Below are 14,738 nucleotides of genomic sequence, written 5' to 3'. Positions count from 1 at the left end.
TCTTTGGGCCAGCAAGAAACACAGCCCTGGGTTGCAAACTGCTGGTGGATCCTAGTACCAGTTGTTTACCTTGGCCAAGTGAGCACACATCTCTGAGCCTCAGTCTCCTTATCTGCAGAATTGGGATAGGAATAGAGCTACTGAGAGGAATCCTTGAGATGATAATGCAGGGCATCTAACCCAGGGGCCGGATGTAGTCTGCACTCAGTGACCCCGCGGCGTGCTCGTAGGCAAATCCTAACCTCTCTGCGCCTGTTTCCCCCTGGGCACAACAGGACAATCAACGATCGTTCTTAGGAATAAACGTGTACGTGTATGTGTAAAGCACTAGGAACCTTACCCACAGTTAGCTGTGGTTGCCGTTATTATTGCTGGGCAGCGGGGAGGACAGTGGGGTGGAGGCGGGGCCAAGCCAGGAAGGCCCTGGAGAATTGGGGCGCCCCCTCCACCGTCCTACAGCTTTTGGGTCTGGGTTCGGGAGGGTCTGTGCTCAGAGACTACCGCCTGCTCCTCCACACCCGGGGTAGCAGGGACCCACGCCGGGCGCTGACGTCGGCCTTCAAGGCCCCCTCCTTGGCTCGGCAGAGGGAGGAGCCTGGGGCCCGCCGCCCCGCCCCCATCCCCGCCCCCGCGCGCTGCGGGCCAGGGGCGCTGGGAGGGGCGCCGAGCGGCGCGCACAGACCCCGCGCCCCCAGGCCCCGGTCCCGGCACCGGGGAAAGCGAGGTTCACGGAGTTCCCCCACCCCGGGAGGTAGGGTCGGGGCGGGTGTCTGTGCAGGGGGCCCAAGAGGTTTCGGCCTATGGCCGTGGGCGGTGAGTGAGGGGCTCAGCTGGGGGGGGGGGGGGGGCGGGTACCGCTTTCCCCCGGGTCCTGGCGTTGGGGATCCGGAGGCAAAACCTTGGTGAGGAAATCGGCTCAAGGCAGGTTTGTACTGAGGGCGGGAGACTTGGGGACCCCTCAGGGGGATAGTGAGGGCAAGAAGAATATTCTCTGGTTGAGTTGAGTGTGTACGTGTGGTGGTTTGCGGATGTTATGGGGGAGGTGTGCAAAGGTGGATTCTGGTGAGGTGTTTGGGGAGCTGGTAGGTGTGAGTCATGGATGTGGCTGGAGTAGGAGAGGGGTGTGTGGCTCTGGGTATCTGGGGCAGGTGTACAAGGAAGGTGATGGGTGGGAACAGGGGAGAGTGTCCAGGCTGCATGTGTGGGAAGCCTGTGTATATATGTGTATCTGGGGGAATCTGATGCTGGGGGGATTAGGATGAAGGTGCAAGGAGTTATTTGGATGAGTGTGTGAGAAGCTTGGGGCTCCAGAGAGGTGTTTTCTGCGAGCTTATTTTAGGGGGGCAAGTATGCAAACAGTCCCTTGGGACATGAATGTGCACAGGAGGAGGGGGTGTTGGGCTTGCCTGGATGGGTACGTGTGGCAGGGGACTTGGGGATTGAGAATGTGAAGGCTTGGGGGCCACAGAGGGTGTGTGAACTACGCATAATTGGGGATGGGCGTGGGGGGGAGGGATGGGAGTGTGAACCCAGTATGGGTGTGAAGTTCATGGGCCAAGTAGGTGTGTAAGGCATGGTTTGGAATAAATGTGCAACAGGTATGTGGTTTTGACCTGAAGAGAAAGTAGCCCAGAACCAAATGTCCATATTCCTGAGTTCTCGTCACAACTTGGATGAAACTCTTTTTACTCCCTGGGCCTCAGTTTCACTATCTGTAAAATGGGTCTGAAGATCAGTCAGCTACCTAATCTCTGCCTGGGGCCTCTCCAAAGCCAGGAGTCAGGGGAAGGATGAAGGTGCAACTTTTACAACTTGTCTTTTTCTTTCCCCTACCCCCAGGAATTCCCTCTGGGAACCTCTCTCCAGCCATGGACAGCCCCAGTCTTCGAGAACTCCAACAGCCTCTGCTGGTGGGTGCAGGCAGTGAGCCCCTTGTCCAGAAGCCTGGTGAGCCTGATCTGGGGCCTCCCTTTCGAGAGACAGCCTTTGCGGAATCGCTGAGGGGTTGGCAGTTTCTGCCACCATCTTTTCCCTCTGTGAGCGCTGGCCTAGGGGATCCAGGGCCACCTGACCTTGAGGTAAGAGCAGCATCACTAAGGTGGGCTCCTTAGTGGGAGATAGGGGAGGGGGCTGGAGGGCGAACCCAGCTACGGCCAACATCTGGCAGGCTGGCAGCTTGAGTACCAGCCTTTGGCCTCCAGTCTCACTTCCCAACTGTGTGTGGCCTTCCTTGGTTTCCAGTTGTGGTTCTTCCTATTCTCTTTTTCCCCCTGTTGCTTTACCTTTTTCTCTCCAGATTCATCTCATCTTTGTTCCCTTTGTCTCTTTTTCTCTTCCCTCTGACTTCTGACCCCCGTGTTCTCTATCTGTCCATCTCTCTCCTAAGCCAATGCATCTCTGTGCCTCTGTTGTCCCTGGTCTCTCTCTTTTTTTTTTTTTCCAATTAATGTCACTTTTGATAATTTCTTATTCCTTGGGCATATTGTCAAGCTTGCCTTTTATTTCCTAAACATGGTTTTCCGGTTGCTATTACTGTATAAGAAAACACTCCAAAACTTAGCAACTTAAAACAACAATAATCATTATCATGGCTCATGGTTTCCATGGGTCAGGAATTTGGGAAGGACTTGAGTGGCTCTGCCTCAGGGTCTTCCATGAGGTTGTGGTCAGCCAGTGGCTAGAGCTGGAACACTGAGGGTCTGAAGTAGCTGGGGTCTGGTTGGATCTCTGTCTCTTGATGGAATCTCAGGGCTTCTGCATGAGTCTCCCCAGGTGGGCTGGTTTGGGCTCACAGCATGGCAGCTTCAGGGCAGTCAGACTTCTTGTGTGCCTCCAGCCTCCAGCATGAGTGTTTCAGCAAAACAGAAGCTGCTGACTACCTTTTCTGACTTATGCTTACAAGTCGTGTGGCATTACTTCCACCACATTCTATCAATTACAAGTGAGTCACAGCCTGCCCAGACTCAAGGAAAGTGGACATAGACCTCACCCCTTGATGGGAAGATTATCAGTCACACTGGAAGAAGAGCATGTGGGATGGGAGAGTGGTTGTGGCCATTTTTGGAAACACAGCCTGCCACATTGTGACAGTAAGCTTCCCTTTGGTATATGTGTCTGATAATTCCATTAATTGAAGACTTTGAGGGCCTTATTACTTCTGCCAATTCTCATCTATGGTTCTCGTGTGCCTAGTTATTTTTGACTGCGTGCTGGTCATTGTATTTGAAACATTGTTTTTAGGAAAAATTTCTTTGAGGCCTAGAATTAAAGTGCCTTCCTCCAAAGAGGATTTGGTTTACTTGTGTCAGCTGCAGGGCAGAAGGGGCCTTCTCTGTTCATTTGACCTCTCTGTTAAATTAACCTTGATTTTCACTTCAGTTTTGGCCTTAACAGTAACTCCTTAAAGTCTTGTGAGCTATTTGATACAAAATTAAAACAAATTGTTTTTAACCTAGAACCTGTAGTTTCAGCTGACAGGTTTGTCCTAGTAATTTAGGCCGCCAGAGCTGGCACCCCTAATCTCCATCTTGTTACAGTTTCCTGTCCCCATTGGTTTCTGTCTTCACTTCAGAGATTTTTAATTCAGAGCTTTTAAGCAGTTATAGTATCCGTGATTGGACTTGTGAACTCCTTGAAACTGAACTCAAAGCTTTTGAGTGTGGGTGATGCTTTTCTCTGGAGACAAGGTCTAGAGCTTCCCCACAGAGGGATCCAGGATTTAGACAAGTCAGGAGCCTATCTCTTGGAACATTTTTCTCTCTTGGTGTCTTTGGGGGCAGGGAAGATGGGTGGAGATGCCCACTTAGGCCGTCTCCTGCCCATAGGATGTGTCATCCAGTGACAGTGACTCGGACTGGGATGGGGGCGGCCTGCTCTCCCCACTCCTACCCCACGACCACCTTGGCTTGGCTGTCTTCTCCATGCTGTGCTGTTTCTGGCCTGTGGGCATCGCCGCCTTCTGCCTGGCCCAGAAGGTCAGTCTGTGGGTGTGGGGTTGGGAGGGGACTGGATTAAAAAAGAAAAATGCGTTAAAAATAAAACAAAACAGAGGAGCTATGCTTGCGAGGGGGCAGGTGGAGGGGGAGAGATGGAGATAAGTATTCATCATCTAGAAACATTCAGGGGTAAAATGAGGCATGTTTCACAGAAAGCAGCCCAGAGGGGTGGTTAAGAACCTGAGCTCAAATCCTAGGTCTGCTGCTCTCTAGTAAGGTTGTGCGCAAGCCATTCAACCTCTCTGTGCCTCATTTTCCTCATCGGTAAAATGGGAATGAATAATTCCTGCCTCAGGGCCATTGTGAGGCTCAGAGTTAGAACTGTGGCATATGGTCATATATACATGTTTTTATTAGTCACGCGGTATTCCCCAGTGCCCAACTGTGCCCGACCCACAGTAGCTGCTCCATCTGTTTTTGGAATAGATGAGTGAATACATGGGTGTGTTGGGTGGGGGAGGAGCTGGGCTGCGGGGATGCCTGAGTCACCGCTGCCCAACGCCTCCACAGACCAACAAGGCTTGGGCCAAGGGGGACGTCCAGGGGGCAGGGGCCGCCTCCCGCCGCGCCTTCCTGCTGGGGGTCCTGGCCGTCGGGCTGGGCGTGTGCACATACGCGGCCGCCCTGGTGACCCTGGCCGCCTACCTCGCCTCCCGGGACCCGCCCTAGTTGCCCCTGCGGCCCCCACTGTGAACCCAGAGGCTGGCCGCCCAGCGCGTCCGCGGTCGGAGTGGAGAATCCGGGTGGATGAGGCGGCGGCGGTAGCGTCCAGAAATGGGAGGGCGCCGGACCACCCCCGCCCCGCTTCCTGGAGGCCGCAAAGAGCGATTAAACACCAGACACTCTTGCCGCCAAACCTGTGTCTGTCTGTGTGTGTGGGAAGGTGGAAGGGGCTGGCGGCGCCTGACCCCTGGAGGGGGCGGGCCAGAGTGACGGGCTGTCCCCAGGGTGCCCCCTGACACCTCAGAGCTAGAGAAGGGGGAATCCGCCGCGCGGCCCGGAGGGCTTCCAAATTGCAGAATATTCTCTTCACAGCATGGGTGGTCGGTAGAATTAGAGAAAGCCAGGTTCCAAGTCCTCACTCCTCCATGTTCATTGTGGAACCTCTGCCCAAGTGCCTTCTCTCTGAGCCTCTTTTTCTCATTTGCAAAATGGGACTATTTCCCCCTACACCTGAAACAGACCCGAAGACTGTGGGTCATACATGTAAACCACAGCCTCCCTCTGAGCTCCTTTGACAGCAAATGGCAGAAATCCAAGAAGGCCTGCCTTGCCCAAGAAAGGGCAAGAAAGCCGACACAGTACCGTATTCAGGGCTCAAATGAAATGGTCTGGTCTCCCCATCTCTTGGCCCTCCTTTCTCCTGTTGGCTTCACTGTGCAGGCTCCTCCTTCTGGGAGAGAAAAATAGCCCCAGGTAGCTCAGGTACCCCAGAGGTCCTGTTCCTCAGTTACTCTCTTGTTGGCCCTCCTGGGGTAGGAGGCAGCCCCCTCAAGTGGCCCGAGACTGGGAGGCTGGGATGGATGGAGCCTTAAGACATCAAAGGCAGGCAAAACAGCCGTCTGCCATGAACACTTAGCAGAAGCACGTTAAATGGGGCCTGATAACACCAAGTAACAAGGCGACAGTGGTTTAGTTTTCTCACTCCATTTAAAGCCGTTTAATCTCGCTAGGAGGAAATACTGTTCCCCATTTGTGCCCTCCTGAGTGTCTTCACGGATCATAATTTTAAGCTAGATATTTATGCATTTCCTTCTTGGTTACTGGGGATGAAAATGACACCTGCCCAAAGGGGCAATTGTGGGCACCTCGTGAGCCAGTTCAAGTATGAAGTGTGCAGAAGGCCCCCCAGCGTGTCACCTTCACCATGCACCCCCAAGTGGCAGTGGCAGACAGGATCTGGCAGCCATGTGGCCCACCGGTGGGAACACTACTCCTGAAGGATGTTCCTGGCTCCTATTCCCTAAATATGAGGGTTGTGATCAGTCAAATCAAAACTAAAAATATACCCATTTCCAAAAGCCCCTTAGGGGTTGCTCCCACCCCTGAGAACCAACAGGCCTCAGCCACTTTGGTTCACAGAGAGGGAACCGCAGTCCAGAGTGTGCTGGCATCTCCTGGGTTTGTCTGAACGGTGAGGGCTCTGGGTCTGGACTCAGTGGAACCCATGCTGCACCGCTAATTAGGTGGTGACCCCTGGCAGTTAAAAGACTCAGAACCAGATTCCCCTGAGGCCCAGAAGGCCTGTTACCTCCCTGAGCACCCCTCCCTCCTCCCACCCTCATTCTGCTTCAGCTACACTGGCCACCTTGCCAGCCCTTGAACCTCTGCAGGTCTCTGCCAGGGGTCCTCCCCCCACATATCTGTGAGTTCCTGAGCCTGCCCCTGGCCTCTTCCCGGGCTTCCCTTGGATGTCCCCCTTTCCATGAAGGTGTCTCTGACTGATGTATTAAATTTGCCCTCCTCAAACGAACCCGCCAAAACCCCTCTCCCGGCCCCGTCCCTTTTTAAAATAACATTTGCCACCATTCAACAGACACCAACTTTATTTGTCCATCACTTCACTGCTCCTGGAACCTGGGACCTGGAGGCTACAGTAACAGCCCCACTTTATGGGACGGTCAGAATGAGTAGATTCACTCAATAAATGCACACTCCTAGAGTGTCTTCCTGGGGGCGGGGTGGGGTCTGTACCGACCTCCCCCCATGGGCCCAGGGACTGACTAGCAGGTTGGGGGTCCCTGCAGCTCTGGGACCAGCTCACTCCGGCACACAATGACAGATAGGCAGGGCCAGGCTGCTGGTTTATTTGTCGCTGGAGGTGGTAGGTGGCAGTGGCGGGAGGGCGCCCTGCCCCGGCTTGCCTCAGCTCTTGCCTCAGCTCTTGGAGTAACGCCTCTGCAGCGATTCCCGGTAGAAGCGGAAGACGTGCTGGGAGGCGGTCTGGGCTGCTGCCAGGCACTGCTGGAGCTGGGAGGGGAGACAGGTCAGTGCTCAGGGCCCGGGCCTGCCCCGTGGAGGCTCCCCCAGGCCCCACCTGATTCCCAGAGTCCCCAGACCTAGCCCTCCACAAGTAAGGCAGGTGGTGTGGGGATTACTCCAAGTGCACCCCCTCCTCCCGGACTGCATGGGCTCCCGAGAGGAGAAAAGGAGAAAAAAAAGACAAGGGGAAAGCTCCAGGGGTCAGATTCCTGCAGCTCCAAGCCCTCAGACCAAGGGGATCGGGCATCCTGACCCCTGGAAGTGACCGCAACCTTGTTGATCTCTGGAGCCAGAGTTTGGAATTTTAGAGCCACAGGCCCTGTGACTCCAGTCTTACAAGCCATGGGATCTGAGACACCCCAGATCTTTACTGCCACGTATGCCTGGATTCACAGGAGGGCCAGGTTGGAAACGCTCTTGGAGACCATTTCATCCAACAGTTGCCAAACTGTTTTACGGACATTCCAAACTCCAAGGTGCACAGCTCTGGGCTGGAAGCTGGGAGGCCTTCAGGTGCCCCTACCTCTTGATTTCAACCTGAGCCCCTCTTCTATTCTCGTAAGTTGGGCTTCCCTTTAAAATTCCCACAAGGGTTTCTATGGCTGCAAAGTTTGAACACTCCTCTTTACAGAAGGGATGCAGGGAAGGAGCTCTCCTTAAGCCTCTGAGGATTGGGACAGGACCTGACGTTAAATGGGAGGGAGGGATCTGACAGTCACCCCTAATCACACGCTGGTACCTCAGCATCGGAGTAGAGCCCCTTGGTGGTGGACATCAGCAGCTTCCGCTCCACGCTGTCAAGTGCAAACGTCAGGACTGCCCGGGCCTCCTAGGGATGAGGGGTACAAGGTGGGGGACCTGGGACTCTCCCCTCAGACACAATCTCAGCTGGTCCCAAAGAAGGGGCTTGCTTTTCTCCCAGCCAGGCACTTATGTATCAAGTGTGTGTGGTTTTTTTTTTCCCCCTACATATCATTCCTTCCCTGCTTCCCTGGGTAACCGCCTCCCACGCCAGACTCCACCACACGGTTCTGACAGGGGCTTCTGAGCACAGTCTCCTGTGCCACAGGGGCAGCCACAGTGCCCATCATTCCCTGGTGCCTTCCAGCCTCCCTCCAGTGCTCTGTACCCCTGGGGCTGGAAGCCAGCAAATTCTGTTTCCCAGATTCTTCCACCAGTAAGGTTCTACCAGTAATCTGGGGGAAGACTGGAAGGAGGGAGAGCAGCATCTTGGTCCTCCCTGCAGCAGGAGTTTGGGGTACATCACCTGCCACAGTAGCCATGGAGGTGGGCTGGGCTCTGGACTTCAGCAGCCAGTGCAAAGCCAGAGCATTTCTAGTTCCAACTGCACCAGTGTCTCCAACAGCACAGACTAGGAGTTGCCTTCAGGCTTCTAATATCTGGGTGGCCTCCCTTCTTCCTTTTTGCTCCTGCAGCTCTTCCAACATGGTTGTAACCAGGTCCCAGCATTAAATTCCCTCTGTCTGAAATCCCCCAAGGAGTTTCTGCTTTCCCGACTGGATGTGACTGTTACAGTCGGGCAAATAACTGTGACTAACCAGAGCCCTAGCACACTGTGCACTTGAGAAAAAGTTCTCTCCTCCTTTGCTTTTGATTTTCAGCCTCTAAAAATTAACTCCCTTTTTGCTTAGATGGGTTAGAGTTGGGTTTCTAGCACTTGCCCAAATGAACAGAGCAGAGCTCGCCAGTTGGGACTGAGGTGGTACAAGCCAACAGTTTTGGAGAAGCGAGGCCTAGAGGAGGAGAGGGAGCGTCTGCCTGAGGTCTTTGACCACCCTGCCCTTCATACCTACCTTTTCCTGCTTTGCTGTGGGGTCCAGCATGAGGGTCCCACCAGAGTCCAAAGCACAGGTGACCCCACAGAACAGGGCCCGCATGGGTACCCCAGCGTCCACCAATGCCATGCAGGCAGCATTCAGGCAACAGGCCAGGAGCTGAGTGCCACAGGCAGTGGTTAAGTTTCTACAACACATGCACGCCTCCATTCACCCTGCTAGTGCTTGTGGCAGACATCACTAATTGCTCACAGAAAAACAGAATGGGAAAGTAGTGCTGGGATCCACTATCCTTGAGTTCCAGACTTGAATTTGCCACCCGTAAGCTGTGACCTCGAGCAAGTTACTTACTCTCTCTGAGCCTCAATCAGGAATCATAATGATATGCAACAGATAGGAACCTTCAAGGAAACTGAGGGCGGAAGCCTTCCAAGATCACACAAGGAGGCAGTGGCAAGGCCAGGCCCGGAGCTTGGGAATTGAGCAGGTGGTGCTATCAGGTGACAGAGGGATGAGGCAGTATCCTGGGAGCCCACAGTCCGGGGAAGAGGTGTGGCTGGGGTGCGGTGCGAGGTGAGCAGAGGCCTAAGTCAGACAGCTGGCCACACCTCAGGTTCCTCAAGTCCCTCCTCCCCAGGCCTAATGTGGCAGATAAGGGCCCAGCTTTACAGTCAGTCAGTCCCACCTCTGCCACTGACCCTATATTACCTCCCTTCCGTAAAATGGGTTCACAACAGATCTCGTCTTCCCCATCTATGAAGTGTCTGACCAGCACAGGGCCACGCCCCAGCAGAGCCTTCTAGAAAGGCCGGTTTCTGGTCCTTGGCCTCCACCTTTCTCACCCAAACCACAGCCATCTTTCAAGGCTGAGCTGCTGAACCAACCCCTCTGCCTGCTTAGGGCTCCTCCAGTGTTGAACCTCAAATCCAAGCTCAGGGTCAGAACAGAGGTCAATGGCACAGGCTTTGGAGTCAGATAGGCCTGGGTGTGAATTCAGCCTCTGCTGCCTTCCAGCCACATGACTTGGGCAAGCAAACTCCCCTCTCTGGGCCTCGGTTTCCTCACGTGAAACATGGGAACGGAACACCCACCTGCTAGGGGCCTTGAGCTCTAGAACCAGATGGCCTGGGCCCAAGTCCTGGCCCTGCCAATTACTAGAAGTGTGAGTTGACCCTACTGTGCAAATTAAATGAGTTAGGTATAAGGTGCTCAGAACAGTGCCTGGCATGTAGTAAGCACTCAAGCCGTGCCTGCTGTTCTACAACAAGTTGGTGCTTGTGAAACAGACTAGTAGAGGGTGCATACATGGCCATCAGTAAGGGGGCCAATCAGAGATTCTGGAGGACTTCCTGGAGGGGGTGGCCTGGGGGAAAGGATACAGAGCCAGCATCACTGACAACCTGCAGCACCACAGTTATGGAGGTGCGGGGATGCAAGGCTCCCAGCACCACTGCTTCACACGTGTTTCTGATCAGTCGCTCTCGGCTCTTCTCTGCTACGCCTGGGGAAATCAGGGGAGGGGTAGGGGTGGTCAGGCGCTTCCCTCCCGTCTGGCTCACCTTCCTCCATATGCCCCACCCAAACCCTCTGGAAAGGGCCTGCAAGTCTCAGCCCTGGTTAGTACAAGACCCTGCATGGACGATAGAGGATTCCTGGTGGGAAAGAGAGCCTCAGAGCTCCCAAATCCAGTGCTGCTGTCTACTCCCATCCCCATGGGCCCAGCTCTGGGGAGTGAGGGGGACAGAGCGTAAAAGGGCAGAAAAACAGGTTAATGGAAAGAAGAAGAGACGGAGCCCAGAGAGAGGAGGGGAAAGTGAAGACTGAGAGAGAGAGAAGTGACAGGAACACAGGCAGAGAGCTGGAGAAAGAGACAGAAATGGCTGAGGGGAGGGAGAGGGGGAGTGGAGACTGGGGACAGCAGTCGGGGAGACACCGGGCAAGACGCCCCAACAGAGTGGACATCGGAAGATCCAGCTGGGCCCAATTACCAGGCAGCCCGGTCTTCGGCCTCAGGATCACTTCCAGGGTGGCCTTGTTGAAGATCTCTTTGCTGACCTTCACCTCAGCTGGCCCGTACACACCAGCCAGGACGGACGTATCCCCTGGGGAGACAGCACAGGAGGCCTCATCCACTTTTTCCCTGACTCTGGGGCCCAATGTGCGGCACTTAACAGTGTGGGGACTGAGCCAGGTGGCCAGAGCTCCCCACATCACCCCTACTCTGGCCTCCCATTTGTTGGCAGTGATTCTTTGAACACTTGCTTCGTTTCTCTGCTTTCACTTCCTCATCCGCACAATGAGGATAACAGTACCCTCCACTGCCCCTACCTGTGAGGATTAAATGAGATAATCTATTTAAAAGAAAAACGCTGCCAGGGAACTGCTGAGTGCCCAACAGACTTTTGCTATTATTATCAACTTTAACATGCAGTCCTTCCTGAGCGCTAACCTTCCTTCCTCTTACTGCTGTGGTCCCAACTTCTCCTTCCAAAGCATCCCCTAGCCCAGCTCTCTTCCTTCAGGCCTACATCCCCAGACTCTGCAGCAGTGGAGAGAAAGGGGTAACAGTCTGGGGGTGGGTCCTGACTCCTGCTGACTTCCTCCTGGCATTTTGCTCACTTCCCTGGGCCTCAGTTTTACCATCTGCAAAATGAAGAGACTGGACTGTAACATCAGCTTCCAGGCTTTGCTAACCACAACTCCCCATAAGAGATTTTAGAGCAGGATCCAACACACACATCTGTGTGTACTTAATGGAACGAAAGCCTCACAAAACAACTGTTACCATTACTGCTTTGATACACTCTGATATTCTCCATTCTAGGTTAAAAGAACCATTAACAAATGCAATTCTCAACCCTGGCTGTACACTGGACTCACGGCGGAGCTTTAAAAGATTCTGATGCCCAGGCCCCTTCCCCAGGAGCCTCTGAGCTCTGCAAGCTGCTCTAATGTGCAACCGGGCCTGCAACCTGTAGGGGGAAGACATGGAGCTCTCTCTCGAGCACAGCTTCCAAACACTGGCCTGCAATCAGAATCACCGCAGCAGTTAACTTACAGTGTAGAGGGCCAGCCTTAGTTGGCATGGGCAGGTTTTGGGGCTTTGCATTTTTAACCTCACCAGAGAGTCTGAGGTCACAGGCATGTGGGACACACTTTTGAAGGTCTGCACAGAACCCTGCTCCAGGGTCCTGGGCTTTGGGGCTTTAGAATATGGAAGGGGCTCAGTAGTTCTTAAGCTCTAAAAAACTCCAGGCAGCTGCATTTAGCAACAGCTCAGCCTGGGGGAGGTTCTGGGAAAGTCCCGGGTGAGGCCTTCCCCGCCCCCCCCCCTGCTCCCCGGGGTTGGGAAGGAGGAGCTGCCATGTAATTGGGGGGTTCTTCTTGGCTCCCAGAGGCTGTGCCCTGAAGGGGGAAATTATCCAAACAGAACTAGATCCACAATGGGGTCTTCCTTCCTGTTACTCCAGATGAGCTCTCTGTGGTTCATCTGAGCGTAGGGGTCCCTCCACTCTCACCTTCTCCAGGACATGGCTCCAGCAATTCCCTCCCCTCTGGACCCTACATCCATCTAACTCCAGCCCCACTGAGCTGATCCTCTTACAGCAAAGCTCCTGAAGAGCCGTCTCCACTCACAGACTCTTTTCCTCCCTGACCCCACCACGCCACTGGAGCAGCTCGACAGTGCCATCCAGGATCTGCGTCCAAGTTGTCAACCCACAGGCCATTCCCATCCTCACGTGATGCAGCCTCTCAGTAGGGCCGAGGCAGCTGGTTGGCCCTTACATCTCAAACTCATTCTTCTCTGGGCTCCAGGTCACTGTCCTCCCTTGGTTTTCCTCTTACATTACTGGCTACTCCTCCTCAGTGTCTTTTCCTAGCTCTGCACAAGTTGGAAGACCCAGGGCTTAGTCCTGAGACCTCCTCTCTTCTCCATCTATACTAATTTTGGTGGTAATTCCAACCAGTCAGTAGCTTGAAATACCACCTATAGCCGACGGAGTCCAAATTCCAGTCTCATATGTACTACCGCCCAGTCCACACTGCCACTCGGATTCTACCAAGCACTGCAAATTTAATCTTCCAAACTGAACCCATCTTCTGCTAGCACAGCTGATCTAAGAGAAAAAACATTAGGGTTCTCCCTGACTCTCTCATACCTCCAAACCAAACCATCTGCAACATTGGTCAGTTTTACCTTCAAAACACACCCAGGATCTCACTACCCGCCTGCTTCCACTCTGGTCTGAGCCACCATCGTCTCCCTCCTCCCTCCGATCCTCTATAGTCAACACTGCAGCCAGAGAGGTTCCATTAAAATATATTCAGATCATGTCACATGGCTCCGTTGTCATCATTAGGCCTTATGTGACGGGCAGTCCTTACCTCTCTCCAACCTCCTGTCACTGCTGCAGCCACACTTGTCTCCTGACTGTTCCTCAAACACACCAGGCAAGTTTTTGCCTCAGGGCCTTTACCCCTGTTGTTCCCAATGCTTGGTAAGCTTTCCTCTTGATCTCTTTAGGGTTTGTTCCCTTACATTTGGGTCCTTATTGAAATGGTGCCATCTCAGTGAGGCCTTTCCCGAACACCCTATTTAAGACTGCTTGCAACCCTCTCTGGCATACCCTATTCCTCTTCCCTGATATATTTTTCTCCATAGTATTTTGCTGTATATTTTACTTAGTTACCTTTTGTCTGTCTCTCTGAATGGAATGCAAATTCTGTTAGGGCAGGGATTTAAAAAATTTTTTTATCTGTGTATTCTCAGTCCCTAGAGCAGCACTTAGCAAAAATGCAGGTGTTCAACCAAGGAATGAATGAAAGTAGGCTTTGTACCTGGGTTTAAGATAATACCCTAGAGAGGGGCCTGAAGCATTTATAGGGGTGATCCTTAGGCCTATCTCCAGAGGAATGTTTACCCAGGTCAGGGAGTTGAGTCTAGTTTGAGAGGTATTTAGCTAGCGGAAGGGGATATTTACCTAATAAGTAAGACCTGCCCCAGTCTTAGGGATATATGGAGAGTTGTGTATCCCAGGCAAAGGGATATTTATCCAATTGTTGGGGCGGGGGCTGGGGCCATCACCCGCAATCTGTAAAGTATTTACTTGGGTAAAAAATCTGCCACGTATCTAGGGAGTAATTAAACTGGTAGTGGTGATTTGCCAGACTACCGGGTATTTATGCAAACAAATGGGCTTGCCTCAGTCTGGGATGTATGGACCCACGGTTGGTGTGTGGGAGGCCGGGAAGGAACCTAGTCAAGGGAGACAGTCACCCAGATGAAGAGATTTTCCCTATTCCGAGTATTCGTTAAGAGGAGGTCTGCCCCTCTTTCATTTTGAGCACTACTTACCAAGTGGAGATATCTTCTTTCTAGTCGGGAGGGAGACATATGTCTGCTGGCGTATGCAGTAGTATCCACCCGGGCAAGAACCGCACCAGTCCAGGAGGGTTATTTACCAGCTAGCAGAGTACACTGTAACCACCCCCTCAAACGAATACCACTTGGGTAAGTTCTTACCTTGCAGGAAAGAGGCAGAGCCATCAGGCCGGGACAGCAGGTTCTGTTCGCAGGCAAAGTGCCGGAGGCTACAGCCGGGGCCCCGAGGGCCGGACTCTGTTTTAGACTCAGCGCGGATCTTAGCTTCATTCTGCATCGCCCCCTCCATCGCCCCGGACCCCACGTGCAGCGGGGATTCTCGCTTCCGCACAGAAACGCGCGCTTGCGTACACACTGCGTACCCAGTGCGCACGCGCCGCCGGGGGCTCCAGAATCCGCGCCTACACGTGGCTCCGCGTTTACTAACAATCTGGTCGCTCTCACTCCCGCCTCGAAAGTCCAGGAAAGCCATTGGACAGAAGAGAAAAGAGGGCGGGCCTTGGCATGAGCTCTTCCTACCCGAGGCCCCCGGGCCCTGAAACCCTGGGGCTCTAGCCAGATTGCCCTCTTCTTTGCCTGTTA

At 53.6% G+C, this 14,738-nt stretch overlaps 2 protein-coding genes across 5 annotated transcripts; one reads left to right on the top strand and one right to left on the bottom strand.

The window, feature by feature from the left end:
- The first annotated feature begins 409 nt into the window (after positions 1–409).
- On the top strand, positions 410–4,851 carry TMEM91 (transmembrane protein 91). 3 transcript variants are annotated; one of them, XM_074369600.1, is made up of 4 exons: positions 410–813; positions 1,840–2,078; positions 3,825–3,974; positions 4,506–4,851. In XM_074369600.1, the coding sequence occupies exons 1-4, from the start codon at positions 801–803 to the stop codon at positions 4,662–4,664; spliced, it is 561 nt and encodes a 186-aa protein (XP_074225701.1). In that variant the 5' UTR covers positions 410–800; the 3' UTR covers positions 4,665–4,851. The 3 variants fall into 3 exon arrangements, with proteins under 3 accessions (XP_074225701.1, XP_074225702.1, XP_010945601.2); XM_074369601.1 differs by having other exon boundaries at positions 411–751; XM_010947299.3 differs by having other exon boundaries at positions 785–925.
- Positions 4,852–6,523: 1,672 nt separating this feature from the next.
- Positions 6,524–14,568, bottom strand: EXOSC5 (exosome component 5). 2 transcript variants are annotated; one of them, XM_074369599.1, is made up of 7 exons: positions 14,298–14,568; positions 10,762–10,875; positions 10,153–10,274; positions 8,792–8,932; positions 7,717–7,806; positions 6,869–6,965; positions 6,524–6,609 (listed from the first exon to the last, which is right to left on the bottom strand). In XM_074369599.1, the coding sequence occupies exons 1-6, from the start codon at positions 14,443–14,445 to the stop codon at positions 6,873–6,875; spliced, it is 708 nt and encodes a 235-aa protein (XP_074225700.1). In that variant the 5' UTR covers positions 14,446–14,568; the 3' UTR covers positions 6,524–6,609; positions 6,869–6,872. The 2 variants fall into 2 exon arrangements, with proteins under 2 accessions (XP_074225700.1, XP_010945600.1); XM_010947298.3 differs by having other exon boundaries at positions 6,524–6,965; positions 14,298–14,564.
- Positions 14,569–14,738: the final 170 nt, after the last annotated feature.

Source organism: Camelus bactrianus, chromosome 9, assembly GCF_048773025.1.
Source record: "Camelus bactrianus isolate YW-2024 breed Bactrian camel chromosome 9, ASM4877302v1, whole genome shotgun sequence".
NCBI classification, from domain to species: Eukaryota; Metazoa; Chordata; class Mammalia; order Artiodactyla; family Camelidae; genus Camelus; species Camelus bactrianus.
Note: the sequence above shows the minus strand (reverse complement) of the source record. Positions and strands in the feature narration are given on the sequence as shown.